General features: G+C 36.2%; 1 protein-coding gene across 2 annotated transcripts in view; it reads left to right on the plus strand.

Annotated features, from left to right (window-relative positions):
• Window positions 1–23725, plus strand: part of BICC1 (BicC family RNA binding protein 1) — a 112418-nt gene extending 88693 nt beyond the window's left edge. For both annotated transcript variants that reach the window (XM_054832286.1, XM_054832287.1), the window contains 13 exons: window positions 3478–3609; window positions 4433–4619; window positions 6092–6250; window positions 6622–6818; window positions 7112–7253; window positions 8319–8475; window positions 9722–9887; window positions 11263–11302; window positions 11781–11935; window positions 14198–14354; window positions 16911–17071; window positions 19336–19435; window positions 20834–23725. In XM_054832286.1, the coding sequence (XP_054688261.1) occupies window positions 3478–3609; window positions 4433–4619; window positions 6092–6250; window positions 6622–6818; window positions 7112–7253; window positions 8319–8475; window positions 9722–9887; window positions 11263–11302; window positions 11781–11935; window positions 14198–14354; window positions 16911–17071; window positions 19336–19435; window positions 20834–20964 (1884 nt within the window). In that variant the 3' untranslated portion in view covers window positions 20965–23725. The remainder of the gene's footprint in view (window positions 1–3477; window positions 3610–4432; window positions 4620–6091; window positions 6251–6621; window positions 6819–7111; window positions 7254–8318; window positions 8476–9721; window positions 9888–11262; window positions 11303–11780; window positions 11936–14197; window positions 14355–16910; window positions 17072–19335; window positions 19436–20833) is intronic.
• The last annotated feature ends 446 nt before the right edge of the window (window positions 23726–24171 follow it).

A 24171-nucleotide genomic window follows, 5' to 3' on the forward strand; every position in this document is an offset into this window, starting at 1 on the left:
TTGGCAATATAAATGCAACATAAGTAATTTAAATTTACGGTAACAATATGCTTCTGAGTAGAAGGCAGATTTTTGGAGGGTTTGGTGTTGCTGGGTGGTGGGTTGTTTTTGTTTTGCCAACCTGTATTTTCCGCGTTTGTCATGTTAAGTAGGTTTCTTTTGGGGGGAAATTGGTAGGAATTTCTCAGTTCCTATGTAGGCAAGTTTTCAAGGAAACTGGAGAACTATAGGGAAATATTACTCATTCTGCAGTCTGACTTTTTTTTTTTCTAGTACCATAGCCTCAGTACTACAGGGTCTTTTATAAAAATAGCTCTGGTGATGAATAATATTATTATTTGCGTAAGTTTTTGTTATATTGGTCTTTAACCTTCACAGGAGCCTTTAGGCATCATAGTACTACTAATGTTTGTACAAAGATTTTTCTTTTAATATATGGATATTTACGCACAGCACATGGGAGGACTGGACTCAAATCCAATTCAAAGCTGGTATCAGGATAAACTATGATACCATTACATTCCAGAAGTCCACATCTCTCATGTGGCACTGTGCCTTACTATATGGTACAAAACAAAACATGGTGCCATTCTGTTTATACGGTTACTTTAATGATTATTATATTCTAGGATATTATTGTCTGTAAATACTAAGATAGCTTTATTCTATGCATTTCCTTGGTGAGGTTTAAGTAGGACTCTCTGGAGGTTCATGAAGTAGAAGGAAATGCAAACAAGCTATCATGTGACATCAAAGTACACCTTTACTCTAGAAACTTAGAATTGTGCAAGGGACGTATTTTGAAATACTGAAGTTTGATTTAATAATTCCAAATACATTAGTACAACTTACTATCCCAGATCACATCCAGTATATCACCCTATAGCACTCAGAACTGCACTGACCTAAGAGACTTGGTCTGTTTCAACTCACAGGTGTTACATGTCCTGAAACTGTTGTTTCCAGTTTTGTAGATAAAATAAGTTTTAAAAGCAAATTTTGCAAAGAAGGAACATATATTATTAACCAATAAAATTGTGAAAAGCTGAGGGAAGAAGTAACTGACCAGATAAAAACTTACCTCCAATTCTTAACTTAGTAAAAACAGTATTTTTCAGCTTCAGATTAAAAAAAAAAACAAATATGTCAGCAATGCTAATGCTTACATACAGGTAGATAACTGCAGTCATTCTCAGCTTTTGAAGTAAAGTTCACTTGATTTGCTTTCTTGAGCATTGTTCAGTGGGGTGAGACTTCTGGGTTGTGGAGTGATTTCCTGCAGGGTGTGACTGCACGCTGACCTCTTGCCATGGTCAGTTGTTACTGCCTCCTGCCAGCTCCTCTGATTCCATCATAATAACAGCTGACGCCATTTCACAGCTAGGCAGCACAAGTGTCCTATGGAATTGGAGAGGTGATTCAAAAATAGTGATTGGATCTCTGCAGAGGTCCTAGGAATAACTGTCTAGAAGCATCTGAACATCAATACCAAGAAAAGAAACGCCATACCGTTTTTCTGAACTACTAAATTCTTGTAATCTGTAATTCTCACAAGAGATTATATTTGAGGCAGAGTTTACAGTATCAACATAAAACATGATGCAGTGCATGGATACCTTACAGTAGGACAGTATGTCCAAATGGAAACCCTAATATCAACTAGTAACTTTCATTGAGTAAATTGCTTTGAGAAGGCTATGAATTCTGTGGTGTATAGATTGTGAATAACCCTTGTCTCTGACAAGCATTGCAAGTCTCAGTTTCTAATCTTCAGCATATTGCTTGCAGAAATATGTTGAATGTGGTGCATAAGACAATACTTGTAGTAGTGATGAGGGCAAATTGTAAAAGGAAGAAAGAATACCTAGTGATTTAAATACTTATCTAAGCGAGAAGGGTTTCGAGCCTTGTTTAAAATGTTCTTGTTCTATGTCTTCCCCTTATCTTAAACCCTTTGGTTTCATTTGTGTTGTGATTGTCACTAAAAAATAACAAGACTCATTTTTTGTTAGTTTTGCATATAATAATGAGGAACTGTACTATATTGAATTACAGAAGACATATTGACAACTCAGTTTTGTTCACTCACTGCCTGTCAAAGAACATTTAGTCCTGTTCCTCTCATCATGATGTAGGTGCTCTAAGCATACAATAACAAAACAGTAGTATAAAAAACGAGCCTTTTAATATGCTTATACATCATGACATTTCAACTTTGAAGTTTCTGTTTTTCCTGGTTTTCCTGTTAACCTTCAGTTGTATTTTCATTCAGCTGGCTTTTGGTGAGACCTTCTGATATTACTTTCCATGATTTTCTTCAAAAACATTTTGAAAATCCAAGTATGAAATGCTCTCAGCAGTTCTGTTACTGTAAAATCCTTGATTATTGATTTCAGTGTTTTTAGATAGACTTTATTGATAATTGCTCTTTTCTGACAAGTTCACTTTGTGGAGTTAAGCTGTGTGTGTCAGTCTTCCTGAAGTCAAAATAGTTAAGATGGCTTGCTTTAATTTTCCTTAAGTTAAACTTACTTTAGGTTTGGGAAGTACTGTGTACCTATAGTGGTACTGTTGAGAAATGCTATTCCAGTATAAAATATTGAATATATCAAATGATATTGAACCAGTGATCTGAAGAATAAATACACTAGTTTGCTGCTTTTCATTCTGAAGCAAAAGCAGGACACTGATTAAATAAGATCACTTTCTTGAATGTATCTTACTGGCTTTTTTCCTGATGTGTGATATTTTGTGAATTTAGATTAACACTAAAGTAAACATAAAGTAGCACTTGTTTTTCACTGACTTTGCACTCTCTATTTTTGTTATTTTCTGAGAAGTAGCATTCTAATAATTTCTAGTTATCCAGTGACCATTGAGTTTTTTGTTTTGGGTTGAGGTTTTATTTGAGAGATGCTTTTTTTTAATTAAAGTTTTAATATTTCAAGTGTTTCAGAGATGTCATCCATATTGCTGGAAAATATTTATCTAGCTGATCTAGGACAGGGGAAGAGAAAGGTAAAAGTTAAGACTTAGAGATATTTTTTTCAGAATTATTTCCTTATCTCAAACATAGTTTAACACAAAGCCATTTAAGTGTCCTGCTATCAATTGTTGACAATATTTTGTTCTGATTTAATAGGTAATAGTGGATTCTGAATTTGAATCCTCTGGACACCTCTAAGTCTGTATAAATAGCTAATGTGTGGAACATACGTGCTGATTGGGATATCAAATATGCAATGAATAATTTCACACTTATACCACCAAACTGTTCAGAATCCCAGGGTAGAAGGATACACCTGTATTCTTGCATACAAGTAAATGGCTTTACTTGAAATTTCATCCTTGCTGTTTTTTCTGAACTTGGTGCATTATGTCGTGCATGTATTAAAATCTCTATATTTCAGTTTATTGCTAACATTTGTATGGGAAAAGGATATGCTATAAGTTTTATGAATTTTTGCATCTTTTCAGGGTTGCCTTCCTCTTGTGCTCATGTTTGATATGAAGGAAGAAATTGAAGTAGAACCACAGTTTATAACACAGCTAATGGAGCAGTTAGATGTCTTCATAAGCATTAAACCAAAGCCAAAGCAACCAAGCAAGGTTGGTGAAAAGCTAATATATTCTTTTTAGGCAGTCATGACAGCTTTTTAGAGGTGATGAATTGACATGTCTGCTCCTCCTCCCTAACTTAATGGATCATAAACTTATAAAAGGCATATATATTTTCTGGTTGAAATATCAATTTAAATGTTACAGCAGCTTTCCTTTATGGTAATTTGACTTTTTCATTAAATATTTGACAATACAGAAATTAGCTTTAGTATGGAAGATACTGATAAAAAAAACCAAACTATGAGGAGATAGATTGTATCTGACTAGAACTACCCTTGATTTGTCTTTAAAGAAATTAGTTGTAAATTGTAGCTCCTTCACATAACCACAGTGTTCTTTAGCAATCAATATTAAACAAACAAACAAAAAACCCAAACCAAATAATATGACTATGAGAAAAGCCTGACTGTGTTCTAAACAAGATGTTGAAAAGAACCACAAGAAACAGAATTACAAAATACTTCTAATGGGAGATGTTCATTGTAAAATATTCAGGCGAGTAGAAAAGATTTTAATTATTGGTTCACTTCTCTAGATCTTGGGGCACTTAAGATTTGTACCAAGGTACAATAAGAATTGTTTTTCTTAGAAAGGACTTTCATCACTTTCATTGTCAACTGCATACAAAATCCCTAAGCTTACTGCCCAGGCCATGACTAGTTGCTCATGGACACTATCTCATGCTGTCTCTCACTGCCATGTGCATGTTACTGATAGCCATGAAGGAGTACTAAGAAGTAGTGTGTGTTACAGATCCGTGTTATGTAGTTGTGTTCATTGTTTTTCTGGTTTTTGTTTTCTTTCCTTACAGTCTGTGATTGTAAAAAGCGTTGAACGAAATGCCTTAAATATGTATGAGGCACGGAAATGTCTCTTGGGACTTGAAAGTAGTGGAGTTACCATGGCATCAAATCCCTCTACTGTCTCCTGCCCTGTTGGTCTGTCTTGTCCTGGTTTGGATATCTTGTCTTCAGCAGGACTAGGGCTCACTGGGCTTGGTATGCATTTTATTCTATATACATCTTTACATTTTTTTTATAGATATATGTTTGTTTAAAACTTAATTCACTTGTACTAGAAAAAAGAACCAGATGTGTATTTTGCATAAGGAATCATGTTAAAGCATTAGGGAATTCCAAAAGCATCTGGCCTTTCAAGAACTTGTTGCAAAACTTCCTTCCAAGGCTTTTGTAATCAGCTGCATGACTCATCTCTCTAGAAAATCCTCCGGAAGCTCACAAACCCACTCAGCTGAAAGTGAAAGGGAGGGAAATGCAGGTGAAGTAGGATGTTGCTTTTACAACTTGCAGAAGAAACTCTTTCAAATCAAATTTTTTTCTTTGGCAGTATTGTGATGTCTTAGGTTGTCTTGAATTTGAATAGGTACTTAAGCCTGCCAACAGTACTGTGAAAGTTAACATAGCTAACGCCACATTTCGGTGCTGGCTGTAACTCGCTATAGTTGAGGGATGTACGTGCTACTAATTTAGACCTTGCTTATCAATATAAAATTCAGGAAAGAAATGTGTTAGCTTTCTATGTTATGTAATTGTATAGAAGTGGATAGTCCAGACTGGAATTACCATTTTATTTTCAAGCTCTGCAAATACCTGATTATCAAACATTGTATAGAAAACCAAACAGTCTCACAAGAATTTGGTGACAAATCTTGACGCTGGTTCTTGAAACTGGAAGTTCTCATGTAACCACCATGTTCCCTTGCGACTGGCCATCCAGGAGTGCTGCATACTTCCATGTCACGTGCTTTCTTGGGGGTCACATGGGGGCAAGTGTTTTGTGCCATTTGATTGTGGTTTTTAATGCTGCTTTTGTTACTGTTTGTGTCATGCCTGCACTTTGGGGTTGGGTTTTTTTTACCTCCTTAGAGTACAGTGCTGAATTGCTTTGTGAATGCTCTTACATGAAGAGTTGGTTTGAGGGAATGCTTTGGGAATCAGCAATGCATCTGGGGGATGATTTGCAGTCAGTATTGAAGGTGCAAAAAGGAATTGGGTAGCTCTTAGTGTGGAAGTAGTGATTCATTCATATGAGCTTCTGAGAAAAAGGTTATTGCCTGAAATGAAAGTGAGGTCGTGAAGTGCAGTTGCTTTCTTGTTCTCTGTGATGCTTCTTCGAAACAAACTGACAGAAGTAATGGAGGGGATATGAAGGGGATGGTAGGGCTGAGGAGCTGCCAGTGCGCAGACTCTTGGTTATGCCATTAGAGTCCAGTGGAAGGACATAAAAGATGCTCCAATTCTTCTTGGATATGCGATTCCCAGTTTAAGAACAAGCATTCTTAATGTGTTCTGTGCACCAAATTAACAACAAGTTTAATGTTAAAATTTGTTTGTAAAATATGCTGGTGCAATTTAGTGGGGTTTTGTTTGGTTAGTTTTAATTGGTACTTTTGTGAAAAATATTATTCTGTAAGTCTTAGCTAAATATTCACTTGCATAATTTTTTGCAGGCCTTTTAGGTCCAACGGCTCTGTCAGTCAACACCTCAACTGCTCCGAACTCTCTGCTGAATGCCCTTAATAGCTCTGTGAGTCCCTTGCAGAGTCCAAATTCAGGCACGCCTAGTCCCACGTTATGGGCAACATCTCTTGCTAACACAAATGCCACAGGTTGGTAGAAATTCAATGTAAATTAAGTGAACGCTGCAACAGTAAGGCATTAGGATGACAATTGAAAATCCGGAATTATTCATTCTTTAGAACCTTAATAATTCTTAAATAACACAGGTGAATAAATATCCAAATTTAAAGTTACAATTTAATATGAACTTAGGACATGCTGTCACATGCAATGTTTTGATCTGTTTTATATAGGAAACTATGTTAACCTACAGAATAAAGGTTATGTTTTTGGCATGCAGTTCTAATGGGAACTTGTTTAGTGATGCATCAAAGCTACATAGACATTTATATAAAGTACTATAATGCCTGAGAAAGTTAAATGAGAAACTTAATCAGAACATGATCAAATTTTCTTACAGGTTTTTCTGCTATTCCACACCTAATGATACCATCTACTGCCCAAGCAACCTTAACTAGTATTCTGTTGTCTGGAGTACCTAATTATAGTCAAAACACTCCGTCTCCACCACCAGGCTTGACTCCTGTTGAAGTCCATGTCAACGGCATGCAATCAGAGAGTAAAAAAGGCTCGCCTTCTTTAAATGGTCATGTAAAGGTAAGTGATGTTATCTCTGGAGAACCAGATCTGTTTGTAATAGATCTCTACCAAGAAAAGCTGAAAGAGAAAAGTAGCTACATTAATAGATTCTTAAAGCCACTAAGTTTAGAAATAGAACAGTGGTGTTTTCAAAATATGACTTCAAGATTGAAAAATGGAACATTCAAACATATTGTTGTCCTATATCAGGAATGAATTTCTTGTTCTCCTGCACAGACAGAAAAGGGAAATTCTTTCAATATTTCCTTAAGCATAGCAATCACTTCAATGATTTTCGACAATCTTTTCAGACCTCAAATATCAAGTATGCTGCACTGTCTGCCACATCGCTAGGAGAAAATGTGTTGAGCACAAACCACAGTGATCCGGTCAGACAAACAAGTACTCATGGTGCCTCAGAACAAGTAGCTGCCAAGGCAAATACTGCAGAAGGTAAAATTTTGACATTTCATTCTTTTGCCCGGTTGTGTTTGTGAAGTCTACGTACAGTTCATAAAACAAAAATGTAAATATATTGCCTGTGCATTGGTTTCGCAGCCATGTCGAAGGAAAATATGGCTGGGTCTCCCAGCTTCGTTGTCAAAGAAAGTAAATAGAAGTTGTAGTATCTGAGCTGTACCTTACGTCAACATCAATGCACTTGTAACATTTTATTCCCTAAGAGCAGAGGGAAATAACCTGTGAAAATTTTAGTATGTTTAGAGCAGCTTAACTTCATTGCTTAAAACCATCTCTGCTGGCTTAAACGATGTTGTATTTTTGCTTTGTAATGAAAGGAAAGAATTAATGCCTTTGAGAAGGTTATTGCAGAAAATCATGTGTGGATCAAACCTAGATGATATTGGCAAACAATTTATTTGCATGTTTTATAACAACATTTCAGTTATGCTGCCCTTTAGGAGCTAAAGGAACTAATGAACTGTTCCCATCATTCTTGGAGGGAGGGAAAGCCAGTTCCACTTCAGACGTGAGAAAATATGTGTAAAGGTCTTGTTTCCCTTGCAAATACTTATCAACAAGGAGATGTTCTTTTATTAGGGGTTGTGGTCATTTGAAATGCTGATCTGAATAAAAGGTACACTGCCCAATTAAGGTGATAAATATTTGTAAAAACACATTCTAAAGATACTTAAACTTTAAGTGGGGAGCTTTTATTCCAGCAAGTTATCTGAGCACCTGGCAAGGTTTATTAAAACTGGATATAAAATCAAATTTGTTTGAAATACTTAGTCACTTCTGATTTAATATTAACTAATATTACTTTAAATACTTTTTTAAAAGAAAATACTTAGTGTCTACTATATATGTAAATACTAACACCTTTTTTTGTGCATTTGAACTTACATTTCTGACTTTTTAACCTCTGCCATCCCTGAAGACTCGAATAATTCTGTAAGGAGAAGAGCAAGTTTTGTTCCATAGTTGTCAGTCCTTCAGTAAGTTCACTGGAACATAAGAGTTTTTTTTCTTTAACTCTTCTCTTTATTGATCTTGTAGGTTGCAATGATGCTTTCGTAGAAGTGGGCATGCCAAGAAGTCCATCCCATTCAGCAAATACCAGTGATCTGAAGCAGATGATGAGCGCTTCCAAACAGGCCTGTACGAAGAGGCAAACCGTTGAGTTACTTCAAGGCACCAAAAACTCTCACTTACAGTAAGTTAAACATGCAAATACAGATTAACGGAACTTTTGCCATGCAAAAATACTTAATGTGTTTTTCTAGGTAGAAGGTGTGGTTCAGTCATAAGATACTCAGAGCTGATTTAAATTGGGCCTGATTTTTTTAAACACATTGAGCATTAATATATCCCCCAGTTTGTCTGATAATTACAAACTTTGAATGCTTTTTGTACATTCTAAGTATTTTTCTTTGGCTTGAATAAAATAAATACCTTATCTCTCCCACAGAAGAGTGGAGGTTTGTCAGAGGAACTTTCATTACCTATTTCTAAAGGATACATTTTTTCACTTTTTTTTTTTGATTGCTTTGAGAACAATTCCTAACTGACAGTCTTTTTCTTTTTGTGTGTGCTTGAGGCTGTTTTCTTCTTAGAAAAACAATATTTGGGGCATAACAGCGTGTTCTCAAACACTTGTCTCAATGATTATTTTTGTTTGTTTGTTTTAATGAGCCAGCAGCGGGGAAAGGCTTTTTTCAGTCATAATATGTCTTGGCAACACAGGTTTTGTGCTTAATGCAATGTTTTGGCCTATCCACTTTAAGTAGTGTTTTCACTGTTCCTTTTGGGAACTGTTTATCATCACTCTTGAGATGCATATTTTCTCCTACCTCATTTATTTACACTGTTAAATCTATAATATGTATTTCATTAATTCTGCTCTCATAGTTTAGAAATCCAAGGATTCCTGGTAACTGGGCTCAGTTGTTTATGTCTTGTTCTTTTTGTTGAGGATATAGTGCTCATAGTTTCCTTAGGGCATTTTTCTGGGGTAGTCCACAGCATGTAAAACATGGTCACTTTGCTTTGAAGTAAGAGTTTATATTCTTCTACAGGAGGCAGAAAACATGGCTGATTAGAAAGAATTAGATTAAGACGTGCTTTGACATGTAGGACTGCAATTATTGAAGCAAGTAGGACTCATGTTAAGTTTCTTAGTCCACATTATGCCTTTCTCTACTATCAGTCTGTTAGAACAGCTGAGCTGCTGGCCTGAGCAAGTCACATGTGATAATTCCAGATACCAGACAGCTCAATCTGAATCTATAAACTATGCCTCAAGTAAAGAAAAGCTAAAAACGCTGAGGTGTCCGTGTACTGGTGTTTCATGAATTTTGCTGCCAAACTTCTTGGGATAAAGCTCAATTATCAAAATCGCATTGAATGTTCACTGCTTGTGAAAAAGGCGACTGGTGTTAATACGGACTCTGTTCCCACAGTACTGCAGAGAGGCTGCTCTCAGATGCAGAGTTAAGTGCTTCTGAAAGTCCCATGGCTGATAAAAAGGCTCCTGGAAGTGAACGGGCAGCAGAGCGAGCAGCAGCTGCCCAGCAGAACTCTGAAAGAGCACGTCTAGCTCCGCAGCCGTCGTATGTAAATATGCAGGTATGTGTCCCTGAATAACCCCAAATCTAGTGCAAAACTTGACAATTACAAAGTGAAATTATCACGGAATGCAAAGATGACTGACTAGCAGACTGACTTGCTGTTACTGTTTCAGTAAAAGCATTTTCCAGCAAAGTTAACTCTTTCAACTAAAGAGCAGGTTGTCAACTAGGAGTCTTGAAGACAAAAAAATGCCCTTATGCTTGTGTTGAATAAGAAAAATCTAAGTACAGAATAAACTGCATGGCTATATTAGTCTACACAAGCATCATTTGTACGTAAAAAAAAAAAATCTTGTATTGTTTCTTTGAGAGAATTATATATGCAAAAGACATTTTACAGCTTTTCATAAGCAGTATCAACACAAATTTTTTTCTATAGCTTCAGGTTCATATGCGTACAGGGGGATTTACTGAGTAACTACACTGGTTTTGCTTTACAAATATGGATTTGTACATGTAGTCCTGTTTTTCTTCCTTGTACTGTTCCTCCTTGGTCAACTACAGTCTACTACTATACTGTAAAATATTTCTACATTACTGTATATCTCCACAAAGAGAGACACCCTTTGACTGCTTGTCAAGCAGTAGTAACAGAGTAGTTTTCAGTATAGATCTATCACTTTGGGCATAACTAGACTGTATGGAGTAGTGGAACAAGACTTAAGGTTAGTGTTTTGCAGCCCTTTTCTTTTTCAGAGCTCTAGTTATTTCCGGTAGTGAATTTAACTCTTCATACTTAATACTGCATTTTTGTAGTTTTGTGTGTATGTTTAGACTTCCTAATCCATAATTCAAAGAAGTGTTAATTTATTTAACCAGGGTATTTAAACTTCAAATCTTCCTTTGTCACAGGTAGTGCAAATACAGGGTTTTTTTAATTCTCTCAAAACTTAGGTTCTTTTCCTTTCAGAAGCTGTGTGCATGGAGAAGTAGTAAACTCAAAAGACAATTATTAAAAATAACTATAGTGTCTAGATTTGCTTTCTAAGATATATATTTTCTCTTTTGTACTGTTGTGGAATGTTTTAAATGCTAAGAACAGATGATTAAGGAAGAAAAACTATGCTTAAAAAACTCTTATTAAAAAAAATTAAAGAAAAATTCTGCCTAAACAGTTTGTGAATACTACTGCAGCCTCACTCCAAATGGATATCAGATAGTTATTTAAAATCTGTTATCTATGTTTGAGTGAACACTGTATGTAACTAAGGCTCTAACTGGACTACTGTCAAATTATTGTGCAGTACTTCAGGTTTCTCCTAGATGTATTCACTGGCCACTTTCAAAACTCTTGTTTTTACAAAGAGCTGAGTACTGGAATGACATTTAGTTAAAATGGCAATTAAGCTGTCTTCCATATGTTTAATTTTTAGGCATTTGACTATGAACAGAAGAAGCTACTAGCAACCAAAGGTATGTGGATAAACAGTGACTTCTGAAAAGTTTTAGTACATGGCTGAAAGAATTTTCTGAAGTTTCAGTTTTGTGATTTGATTTTTAAATGAATTTAAAGCTGATAGTGAAACATTTGTATATTAGTTTTCATTTTCCAAAAATGTCTTAATACCACCATAGTAAAATAATACAGTATAAACAACTTGCAGATGGGACATGTTCTGTGTGAGTATATCCATATGCAAATCATCCATGTTGTTTTCAGAGACCTCACAGCTGTAATACTTGATTTTATTTGGATGCAAATTAAGCTTTAAGATGTTTGCCATATTGGCAAAGTTGCTCCTTATTTCAGGGTTAAACTAAGTTACAAAACTGATAAAAGACGTAACCGTATCTTTGACACTGTTAAAAATAAACCAAATATCCTCACACCAAAAGAAAACCAAAACCTCTTCTCTTTGAAACAGATATGATTCTGTCTGTATTTTTTCAGCTATGTTAAAGAAGCCAGTTGTAACGGAAGTGAGAACTCCAACAAATACGTGGAGTGGTTTGGGGTTCTCTAAATCTATGCCTGCAGAAACTATCAAGGAACTAAGAAGAGCGAATCATGTATCATACAAGCCATCTATGACAACTACATATGAGGTATAAAAAAACCTATACTGTAATGGAAATTTATTTCTAGCGAATGATACAGTTGTTTCTCTTGAGAAATGTATATGTCTTGTAAAAAAAGTCTTGCAGATAAGACTTTTAGCTTTCCTGTTAGAGTTCTTAATTTTTTTTTTGTGAGGAATGTTTCTTATGTAAATTAAGGCATATAGAACACATTCAGCCTGACACACAGTTATATTTGCTTTGTAAATCTTACTGTAGCTTTATAGAAGTCTGGTCCTGAAAATATATTTGTTTAAAAAAACTTATAGGACTAAATGTCTCAATAGTTGTAGACAAGTGGTAGAAATTTTGTAACGTAATTAAAACAATGTGTACATAATGGATAAACTACATAATGTGAATCACTGCATGGTGGAGCAGAATGTTAGAACAAGAAATGGCTGCAGCTCATCTTATCTTCTGTTGACAAAGCCGTAGAACTGGAAGAGCTTGCTTTATTGCGCTATTCACTGGGCCTGGAAATTCCCAAGGAGAAGACAGCCATAGGGTCCAGCAAGTCTCTTCAGAGTCCCACCATGGGAATCTTGCAGGGAATTTATGTTCAAAGGCATTCTGAAGTTGCTGTAATCTTTCCATACTTCCACAGGGACACCTTTTTCTTTATTTCTGTCCTACTTATATAAAACATAAATGGTATGTTTCTTCAGGACTGGGACTTCCTACAGGTTTTCTCTAGGATATACCTATCTTTTAATGCAAAAGAAATATTCAACCACAGTAAAAATGTGCCTTGGTATTCCCCACATGTGAACTTTTTGTGTCATTCAACTACAGGTAACTAGAGGGTGAGAAAAAGCTATAACCACAATATGTAAATCTTTTGTTGTTGTTGTTACATACTTTTCTATACTGATTGAGCTGGCGTGGGGTTTTCCCCCAAACCATGATGCACTGCAGAAAGTCTCTAAGCAGGCATGTCGTTCTAACCAAGAACGCTGTACCTTAGTCACTCGGAGTCTGTCCATGTGCAAACCGCAGGCTTAGCTCTTTCCTGTGGAATGATAGCATGTTAGGACTCCTGTTGCCATTGTTTGGTATGAGCTATTACGTGAACATCTGGGGAAGCTAAAAGTCTTGGATTCCTTGTATCCTTCTTCTGTTTAGCAGTCTTCAACATCATTTGTATTAGAGGCAGTACTTCCTCCCTACATGTGCATGTTTCAGCCATGTACTGAAATCTTTGAAAGATGTAATATTGGTATTATAGTCTAATGCCTGGGAAGTTAATTTGTAAAATAAGCTCAACAAACATGTGTCATCTTTGCTGTGATATTTTACTGTGCATTCAGTTTTCCAGAAACATTGGATGACACTTTTTGCTTCAGAGCTCTCATCACTGTGATCTAACATAATGTAGAGGCCCTGTCTCTTCTTGCTCTTCTGTAAGACTTGAAGTCAATTCCTGCCTTTCTTCATCTGTTGAGCCTTGCTAACTATAGTTCACACCTTCCTGATTTTGCCAATGCAAAAGAGCTTTTGCCTTTTTTTCTTCAGTAGTGTCAATTTTCCCGAATAGCAGAAAGATTGCTGACTCCTCAGTTATGCTTTTCAATTGGAATTTGATGCAAGTGTATAAAATAAAATTGTTCATTTGGTTCCACAATTTCTAGTTCATGTAAGTGTGTGGTATCAATGTCCATCTCTTTTTGGTACATTTCCACCTGATTCCATAGTTAACTGCTGCTTTCAGGGAATACTGTTGCCTTGTTTTGGAACATTCTGACCCACAGTGATGAGTTGATAATTAGTACTTTACAGGAATATGAAAATCTATTTTTAAAAAATTCAAATTCGCAAATCATTGCAGAATTGTTGTTGTATTGTACACAATATTGTTAAGTATTGTGTACTCGATCCACTTCAGATAGATGTTCTGTTATGTTCCCTTTCCCCTGAAGGGATATTGTTGATAAACTGCTTTGTTGAGAATTTGTGTGGGAATTTGATACCATGGAACATTTGGGAAACAAACTTGGAAATCATAAGTAATTTATTTTGAAGCATGGTCTTTAAAGAAATTCTGCTTAAAAATCTGTAAACTGCATATGTTCTAAGCACACCTGCTGCTTTTGTGTCCAGTTTGCAATTATTTGACTATTGATCAACTGCCAAAAGAATGTTTGCAGGCATTAAAAGCTGGGGTTTTTTAACTGAGCTGCTTCAAAGAAAACATCTGAGTCACAATGAAACTTCTGTTTTCTGCCCAAATTTTGTTTTTGTGATTTGCAGGGTTCATCAATGTCTCTGTCACGGTCCAACAGTCGGGAGCACCTGGGAAGTGGCAGTGAATCTGATAACTGGAGAGACCGTAATGGGCTTGGGCCCACAGCTCATAATGAATTTGTCTCCTCAATTGGAAGCCCCAAACGGAAACAAAATAAATCAGGTTCATAATTTCTTAAGATCTGATTTTTAAAAAAATAAAATCGTATTGATAGTAATGAGTATTTATTTTAATATAAATATTTCATGACTTCACTAGGGATGGAAATTATTGGCATCTGTAAAGTAAACTTTTTTACAAATTGAGAAGTGAAAGCATATGCAAGATTGTATAACATGATATACAAATAATGGTCCAAATGGAAAACTTTTAAGGAAATTTTTTAAATGCAAGACATTCTTGATGAAAGCTCTTTGCTGTCTTGGAAGGGTTTTTCTCAGGGTGTACTGAAAACAGGCCTCTCTAAAAGCTTATTTTTAGACTACCAGTGTTCTACTCTGTTGTTGATGCAACAACAGCCAGATCTTTATTGGGCTGTTTGCTCACTGGTGGAGAAGTCACAATTGGTGCTGATATTGAGTTTTAAAGCATGATTCTCTTTACGGTGATAAAATAAGACCGTCCATATATTTGGCATGGCCTAGCACATGATTTTAAACACTGGTTTCTGTGGATACAGGCTGTAGATTTTGTAATTACTTTTTAATCAATGTTTAAAACTTACAAAATAAAATTTTACTTTGAACTCTTTGCCACTTAATTTCACTTCTTAATAACTTCATATATGCCTTTATGAAGGAGTGAAAAATGGAGGTAGGGAAAACTGTTCCATACTAACTGCATGATGGGGAAATAACTACTATGGCTGGGTTTACTTTTTTGTTGCGTTTTCCTTACAAAGGTGAATAAAACCTAAATTTCAGATTAACTGTGAAGTACACAGATAGTAAAAGTTGGACATCCTAAGAAAGGATAGCTTCAATTAGAGAAAATATTAATGGTTGGTATACTCGTAATTATTCATTTTGAAAAGCACATTAGTTCAGCTGTGAATGGCTATATTCTAAGTACTCACAGAATAAAAGAAATTAAAAGTTTATCTTTGAAATCAAGCCATTGATGTTTCCAAGTTAATTGAACAAAACCAGAAGCTCTAGGTTGATCAAAATAAATAAGGATTAAAAATGTATTTACATCAGCATTAGAAGAAAATTAGAAATGTGAATACATTGGAGGTGGGGGAAACTGTTCTATAGCTGGAGCTTTCCTAGAGAATTAAATGTGTGGAGGAAGGACAAAAAAAACAGCTATGAGTTGGCTTGGCCAAAGTATTTACCTTAATGTATAGGTGCCAGAGTACTGAAATGTAAGTCTTCATTGACACGATTGCATAGTAGTGTTGAATTTCTTTTTTGCTTTTAAGATAATGCTTCCTGACTACACCAGTAAGAGGGATTTCTTAATATTCAGTTTTGAGTACATGACCTTGCATCATCTGCCCTAAGCGTAGGATCATGAATTTCTATTTGGGTAATTTTAGTGTTATCTTACTTTGATAGTGAAGAAATTGAGGCACCACCTTTTAAAGTCTAAAAAATCAACTTAGTTATTGCTTCATTTGTCAGACTTAATGTTCACTTTTTCAATCTTTGAACGTTTTATTGTATTTTAAAACTTTTTTCAAAATAGAGCTGAGGTTGATAGAAATTCTCAAAACTCTGTAAATCCAATCCCAAATGCTTCTAACTAGTTTGTGCCCAGAAAATAAGAAATGTAGCACAGCCAGTTGTGAGAAATAGTGGCTTTCACATCCTATTGGCATTGTATAGCAGAGGCTGTAGCAGAAATCTCTGGGGGAATCTTAATTTTACTCACCTGGGAAAGCATCCTTTACCTCTTGCAAGCCTCTTATGCATATTCACTGTTATTCTTTCCTGTGTCTGTAATAAGGGAGGGACCACTCTCGGCAGCCCCATTTACACAAATGCCTTGTGTGCTCCCTGGGAGCTATCCTTTTCTTACACAGCATGAAGAAAATTACAAATTATGTGATTACATACTATCAGTATGCACACACAGAGGAAAGGGATTGCACTGCTAAATCAATTTTCTTGGCTTTAAGACCCTCACCCTGGAAACCTTTTTTTAAAGATATACCTTTTAGAAATGTAATTTAAAATTATATAAGGAGTGTATTTCCAGTTTTATTCTTTTACAAAACTATTGCTTTTTTTTGTCTGTATGGTACTAAAATAATAGCCAAATCATGCGACTACTATGTAGTTCCTTTATCAGGAATTGTTCCAGCATTGTTTTCTCCCCATCCAGACCAAAAAGGATTGGTTGCATTTGTGTGCAATGTGTTTTCCAAAATATTCACTGGAAAAAAGACGAGAGGGTTTAAAAGGAGGAAAAGCAATGGGGTCTTGCAGCTCTTTCCCCTGTATGAGTTCCTGACTTGTATCTGTGTGACAGTTCACATCGTGTGATTTTATTGCTTAAGATTTACCCAGATAGCGCTCTATAGAAAACAAACACTGCAACTTTAACAAAAAAAATTGCTTTGTGCTGTTTGTTCTGTCAGACCACTGAGAGGCTTTTTTGCTGAATAATGAAGATTTGAATATTTTGTTAATGATCTAATTGAATACAGTGTTGATATGACAGAAAATTGTGCACTTCTGTGATGTGACTAAATGTGCACTTCTTGCCTTTCAGCTGAACACTATCTCAGTAGCAGTAATTACATGGACTGCATTTCCTCGCTGACAGGAAGCAATGGTTGTAACCTGAACAGTTTGTTTAAGGGATCTGATCTGCCTGAGCTGTTCAGCAAACTTGGTTTGGGCAAATACACAGACGTATTCCAACAGCAAGAGGTTAGTATTCCTTTGAAAGGCACTTTTGTATTTCTGCCTGTTCTCCAGCAGTAGTTCTTCTGTCTCTTGACCACGGCCACTAAAGTCTCACTGTGACAGGATTTTCATGAGCTGTTCTTTCAAAGCTTTATCTTATGTCTTTCAATTTCCAGATAGCCAGCCTGGACGTGAGTACTATTTTGTCCTGCACCTTTGATTTATACTTAACAAGGAATTAAACTAGTGGGTTTTGGGGTGTTTTCATTCAAGAAGTTTAAACCTTGGCTCCTACTTGTAAACTAGGATGCTAACTAGAATTTAATAGCTTTTGGTCAATGTCACGTATAGGTTATGAAAATCCAATCTGCATTTAGTAGTAAGGTCTTGTCTCAGCTGGTGCTGGGGTTGCATGTTCATCCCTTGCCTTTTCCACCATGTCCAGTTGACTTCCTTTGATCCACTCCCAACAGGGAGATATGGTCAGTCATCTGTATGAGTTTTCCACCTCCACACCAACTAATCTCAGTTTACTCCAAGTGGTAGTATTTCATATCTGTAGAATGTTATATAGGTAGAGTCAACTTGGTTATCTGCAGGTAGTTTATTCTGGTGACAGATTTAACTGTGTCACAAAAGTACAGTGAGCCTAGCTGCAAGACTTACTGACTTAAACGTAGAGCCCCTGGGCTTGTCCTGAAAGCACTGTAGTTGTATGTGTCACACTGCTGGAAATGGGTGTACTAGGGAGCAAAACAGATGTCCGTGTGGGTTGTGTCAGTACCTCGTGTGGTACAGGGGAAGAATGCAGGTGGATTTGGCACCTTCCTGTGTTCTGGACGCATATGCCTGCCTCACATCTTTATCAGCAGTGAGATCTGCACCAGTTGCTGATCTTGGATTTGCACCTGCATGTTTTCTCATAATAGACCACACAAAGCGGGTTTTTGCACAGATTGTCATGTCATTAAGAGAACTGTGCACGTGTTCATGAAGAACCAACTGCAAGAGGACCTTCCAGTCATGTTGCACGAGTTGCTCTGCTGTACCAATATTTAGCTTCAGACTTGTTTCCACAAGAGGAAAACTGCACGCACCAGAGGCATGCTGAAATGCATTCTGTGCTATTCCAAGGGTAAACATGAGGCAAACTTGTACCTTCTCCTGTGCACCAAGTTGCTCATGTATATGTGCTCACAGAATCATCCTGCATCCACTGAAATGTATTGCTGCCATCTCAGCCTGGAGGCAGCTTGATCAGGTGTGTTTCCTGCCACCATTTCTTGTCTCTCCAGTTGTGCTGCTTAAGTGCTCTGGGGGAATTTTACTCCTGTGCAGTACTGCATGAAAGTGCTTGGGAACTGGCTGCATGTGAGGTAATGAACTCTTCTTGCATTGCAAAGCACTGGCAGGTGTGGGACAGACACCAACATGGGTTTGCCTGTATCCAATGTGGAAGTGGCAAGGTCAATCCTCTGAGTGAATAAATCCAGCTGTGCCTCAATTCTATGTACAGTTCCTCAGGTTCATCTCCTCTGTGCTCCCCTGCATGTTCCATAATACCCATAGTATCCAGTCATTAATCCTTTTCTATTATCTTAGCCACTCACTATGCCTAAAAAGGAGAGATGACTGTGGTTTTGGTTTCTAACAGTAAAGATGGCTTTTGTTTGACAGGTGGGTTTTTGTTTTTTCTTTTTTTTTACCTCAAGAGTTGCTGATTAAGTGCGGTGAGCCAAGTGGTTTGGCCAGAGTGAAAACTAAACAATTTTCCGCTACATTTCCGTGAATTGTATTGAGAGCAAAAACCCCACAAACATACATGGTTACACACACTTTGGACTACTATGAAATACTTAGTGCTTTAACTCAAATGCATCACCAGTAGTTGAGCAATCCATCCTTTCCTAACTTACTACAGTCTGAAGCTCCTACCATATCTACAGACGTATATACCTGGCTATTCTCAAGTATGTTGTAGCAGTTGTGGTAAATACTTAATCTCAAGAGTCACAAAGAAGTAAGATTGATCTCAAGGCTTTTCTAAAACTGCTTGCTTTTTAGTTTCTCATTATCTGTCAGAAGTAGAGAGTAGCAAATTGAGCAACTGTGTGAAGAAGCCATTGGAAAGCAATGATTGCTGTTTGCATGCAAAGAATGGGTTGGCAGAGTAACTGTAAAATGCAGTAGGAGAAAAATCTTGAGGCTATTCTGAACCACATTTTATAGCTTTATAGTTCTGAGGAGACACTTGTTTTGCATAATTTTCCTATTTCATTTTACTCTAGATTGATCTGCAGACATTCCTTACTCTTACTGATCAAGATTTGAAAGAGTTAGGAATTACCACTTTTGGTGCCAGAAGAAAAATGCTGCTTGCAATCTCAGGTAAATAATACAGATTGTAATTTGTTGATTTAAAGTATTGTTTGTATTCTTCTTGCTTGTGTGTTTATAGTTGACAAAGGATCTTGGCGAGACTGAATAGTAAGAATCTAGTCTGCAGAGGTCATATTGGCTTGTTCCTCATCAGAAGGCACTTAAAACCAGGCTTTATAGAGCTTTCACATTACTGAATGAGATTTCAATTGCGTAGTCCTGTATCCCCTCATAAAGTTGAAGCTTGGTAGGAACTTTGTTTTATGCCCCAAAACCATGGGTCCTAGAAGCTCTGGGATTACAGGCTCTGCAAAGTCTGAACAGCACTACGTACTCGTTAGAACTGGCATTTTCAGGGTTTCGGTTCCCTATCTTCCACTTTATTGATTAGCAGAGCAATCATCCCACTGGGAAAAACTGCCTGGTTTGGCGGGGTGGGGGGGGCAGTGGCACTTCCGGTTTGCACTTTTGTGTGGGATTTTTTTTTTTCAAGGCCAGTTGTTTCTGCAAAATGCATAGGTTTGAAAAGAAACATGTAACTCTTTATTTGGAATTTTTCCAACCCACTTTAATTAAAAGGTTGTCTTGTACCCTACATGCAGAAAGATGAAGGCCAAATATAATTTCTTACAATGTCTTGTAGTATATAATGCCTAACTAGATTTTTTCTAATTGTAATAAATAGCATGAGACTTCATATTACATAGGAGTGCTCTGTCATCATTGTCTAGGCAATAAATGTCTATCAGAGGAAGATTTTTCTTCAGATGCTTCATTGTAATATTACATCATTTTTCTCCCAATTACTTCTCTTCTACTGATGCCATTAGTAAATGTTTTTTATGAATTTTAAATGGTGGCATAAAGAGGGTAAAAATGCAATGTACTTCCATAGCAGTCATGAAAATCTATGTAATCTTTCAGTGATTTGTATCTGTCGTGGAGTTTGTCTACAAGCATAGAAAGGTGAGGAAAGGAAAAAAAAATTTTGGATGAGCAATTGTTAATACAAGCTTAGGGTGCATGTTTGAATGAGAGGTGAGCATCTGTGTTTTCTAAAAGTCCTTATTAAAATATTGCTTCAGTGTTGGGTTTAAAACATTGTGTTCTGGCTATATCAATTTGATCTCAATCAATATTGCAAAATATTATCTACTCCACGCTGTATCTGTGCCAAATAAGAACTGCACCAAATAGATGCCTGCATCCCAGCAGCCTCTGAGTCTTGGCACTCTTACTGTCCCACTGAACCGTTAAATTGAACGAATACCTCACAGACACTTTCAGTTCCTACTGTTCTGTCTAAAATATTTTGTTTGTGTAAATAGAAGTTTTGCTTTTGGTTTAGATCAAAATATTAAAATTAGTGTCTGATGAGAGATTTTTGTGTGTGTATGACCTTCATAGAACTGAATAAAAACCGAAGAAAGCTCTTTGACCCGTCAAACATACGTGCCTCATTCCTGGAAGGTGGAGCTAGTGGAAGACTGCCGCGTCAGTATCATTCGGACATTGCTAGTGTCAGCGGTCGCTGGTAGCAGTAAGTTGTGGCTCAAAAGTCAGCTGTAAAGACGGACATGGCAATCCTGTGGACAGCCTTCACTGCACACCACCCTCTGCACTTTGGGAGTCTGGGTGTCAAGGACCAAAGCATTTTGTCTGCACAATACTGTGCCAAAAAAAGAGGAAACACATTTTGTCTGTCTTTCAAAACACCAAATGTGGGTTATGTTTTACTCATGTAGATTGGACAGAATTTGCAATAATAATAATAATATAGGGTTCTTTGTTTAGTATTTTATTACCTATAACTATAATGTATGCACTGAATTTTTACTTTGTTGAATGAAGGAAGAATGAAGAGCTGGGATGCCAGAGAGCATAGATTTTGGTTTTATCAAGATGGATTTTTCTGGTACTGCTTAAAATAATTATTGAGGTCTTTCTGCACTTTACATGTTCTGATTTCTTGTCCTGTGGAAATTTATTTCTCTCTTTCATTTCCATATCAATTTTTATATTGGCACTAATCAAATTTATTTCAGGTGTTCCTGCATTAAGTCACATCTCACTATAATGGTACTAGAAACTGGTTCTTACGCAGATTGTTCCCTCTCTCTGTCTCCCCGGTAGTTATCGGAAGAGATTTGTTCCAAAATCAAGCCACTTGGTAGTGGACCAGTCTTATTACGCTCTTATGAAGCAGTCTAATGCTGCTTGCAATAATACTACTCACTCACTGTAACAGATGCAATGAAAGACCAAAATGGACCTTGCAATATTAATCCTTTGCAGTCATCATATTTAACTGCTGCCTGTTATGCTAAAACTGTTTTTAATGGTTGTCTCAAAGCAACGGGCTATTTTTAGTACCCTGCCACTAAAGGACACTTATTTATATCAGACTTTTATTTTTAGATTCTGTACACCTACAATACGTAACAGATTGATCTACTGCAGATTTATGGTAGAGAATGAAAGGCATTCGTCAAACTAGAGCTCTGGGCTGTCGGTTTGATTAAACAGACAACTAATCTAATTTGACAAGACAGCACTGTTGCCATTTAATAAATGATGCATATTACTTACATGACTATGCATGCAGCAATTAAGCGACCTACATGAAATAGGTGTAATAGCATCTGTTTTGTTCAGTCTAGATTTGTAATTGTCAGCTGCAGAAGTGTTAAACTCTGGAGATGAACTATTTCTGAAACAAGTTATGTTCAACAGAAAGAGTCCGTATTATAAGTGGCTAGAGCTAACTATTGCATTCTTATACTGTGAAAGTCCAAATAATTTGGCAATATTGTTCCTGTCTTTACAGATGTCTTGTTATGGGTTTATGAAGGGTTCTGATAAATGAAGGAATTCATGAAGTGCCTCTTTCTGCAATGCAATATGAAGTTTCCAAGCATTAATTTGTTGAAAAGCATTCCCATAAGAAATATTGTGAATTACCTCTACTGTAATGTATTATTTATGTTCAGTGTACAAGCCTTTTGAGATGGACATAAACCACTGTCAAGTGCTCTTAACAGAAGGCATTAGAATAACATTTACAGTAGTTGGTTTTTATGCAAAAATGGGTGAGAAATAGTTTTGACACTTTCCATGGATAATTCTTTCTTTTAAGGTGAGAATACAAAATGATGTATAGAGAAATTTGCACACACAAAGGGAATTTAAAGAAACTTTTACTTGAGGGCATAGATGATCAAGCAATACTATAAAGTTTTTTTGTGGTTAGCAAAAAATAACTGCTCAGTACTCATTTCAGCCATATCTACTTAATGGTGTATAGCTGGGTGACTTCCCCTATAGATCAAGTGACAGTTTCCTTTGGTTTTGAAATTGTACTACAGATCTCAATGGATAAAACTGCATCTTGTATGCACGCAGTTGTTCACAGCAAAGTTACTGTGCTCAAATGCCAAGAGTCAATATCTGCGTCATCTATGAGAGATTTGTGTGTATGTGTGTTACACGGGCAAGAGCAACTTCGTGGAAACCCTCCTGGAAGTCACGACTTCTAATTCTAAAACTATTTACACTTGTGCTTACTTCTAAGCATGTAGATATTTCCATTTGCATGGACTATTTATGTGCTTACAAATAAGCTGTCATTTAAATGTTTGCATTTGCAAGACCAGTGTTTGCGAAACAAATTGTATTGTCATGTTAATTTTATAAAATATTTTAATGAAATAAATATTCAGCAACACTTTGTACAGAATTTTCTGCAGCCCCTTCTTGCTTATTTTGCCTAAACTTAAAAGCATCAAAAAACCTTTACACTCTTAGATTTTTAGTCTTTTGTAAGTACATACTATGTATCTAGACAGTACTATTTTCAGAAGCTGATTTTATTACAGTATTAAGTTGATGTGGTCTTTTGCTGAGCAGTGCTTATATCATCTACACCAAAGTGAAGAATTTCCCATTAACAACATTATTTTTCAATAGGGCTTCACACACAAAAAAAAACCACACTGGAAGAAAAAGATTTCTCACTTATTTTGATTCCACAAAGGGAATATGACAGTACAGTGTACCGTATTGTTAGTGTTATGTTATGCACAAATATTTGACTTACTACATAAAAATGTTAGTTTTAAATCTGTGCCTTAATAGTGACCAGTTATCTGTAAATATAGAGCAGATACAGATTGTATTTTTGTGGGTTGTGTCCTTTTAGTGATTTTTTTTTTAAATAAAAGATGAAATTAAAACATTACAAATGGGAATTTTCAAAACTAATCAATGTTGCATAAAATAAATTTATATAACTCCCTTGTATTCTGATTGGTTAATGAAGTATTTTTTATATAGATGCAGTTCCAGGGATGCTTGCTTGTTAATAAAATACAAAAAGCAGTATTTGACATAATTGCAACATGTTTCTTTCACATGCTAATATTCCATGTGGTTTACTATTCTTTTTAGATCACATACGGTGTGTTTGTTCTGGCTTTTAAATGAGAATGCTTTTTTTTTTTTTGATATCTCTCTCCTTAAAAATGAGTAAGAGAGGAGTTAAATTATCTCAGATTCAATTCATAGCAGATTTTAATGGCTTGGCTTGTGTGAGTTTCATTCTTTCTTCCGTCTTCCCATTTTAATGACTATATGTGTTTTGGTGCGGTTAGCAGGACAGGTGTATTTAGTCTTTCATGATAGTCATTGTACTATCACTTCCAGTGCAGAAGTGGAAAAAAAACAATAGGGATTCTTTAGTTGGGATG

This window comes from Grus americana, chromosome 7 (assembly GCF_028858705.1).
Source record: "Grus americana isolate bGruAme1 chromosome 7, bGruAme1.mat, whole genome shotgun sequence".
Classification (NCBI taxonomy): domain Eukaryota; kingdom Metazoa; phylum Chordata; class Aves; order Gruiformes; family Gruidae; genus Grus; species Grus americana.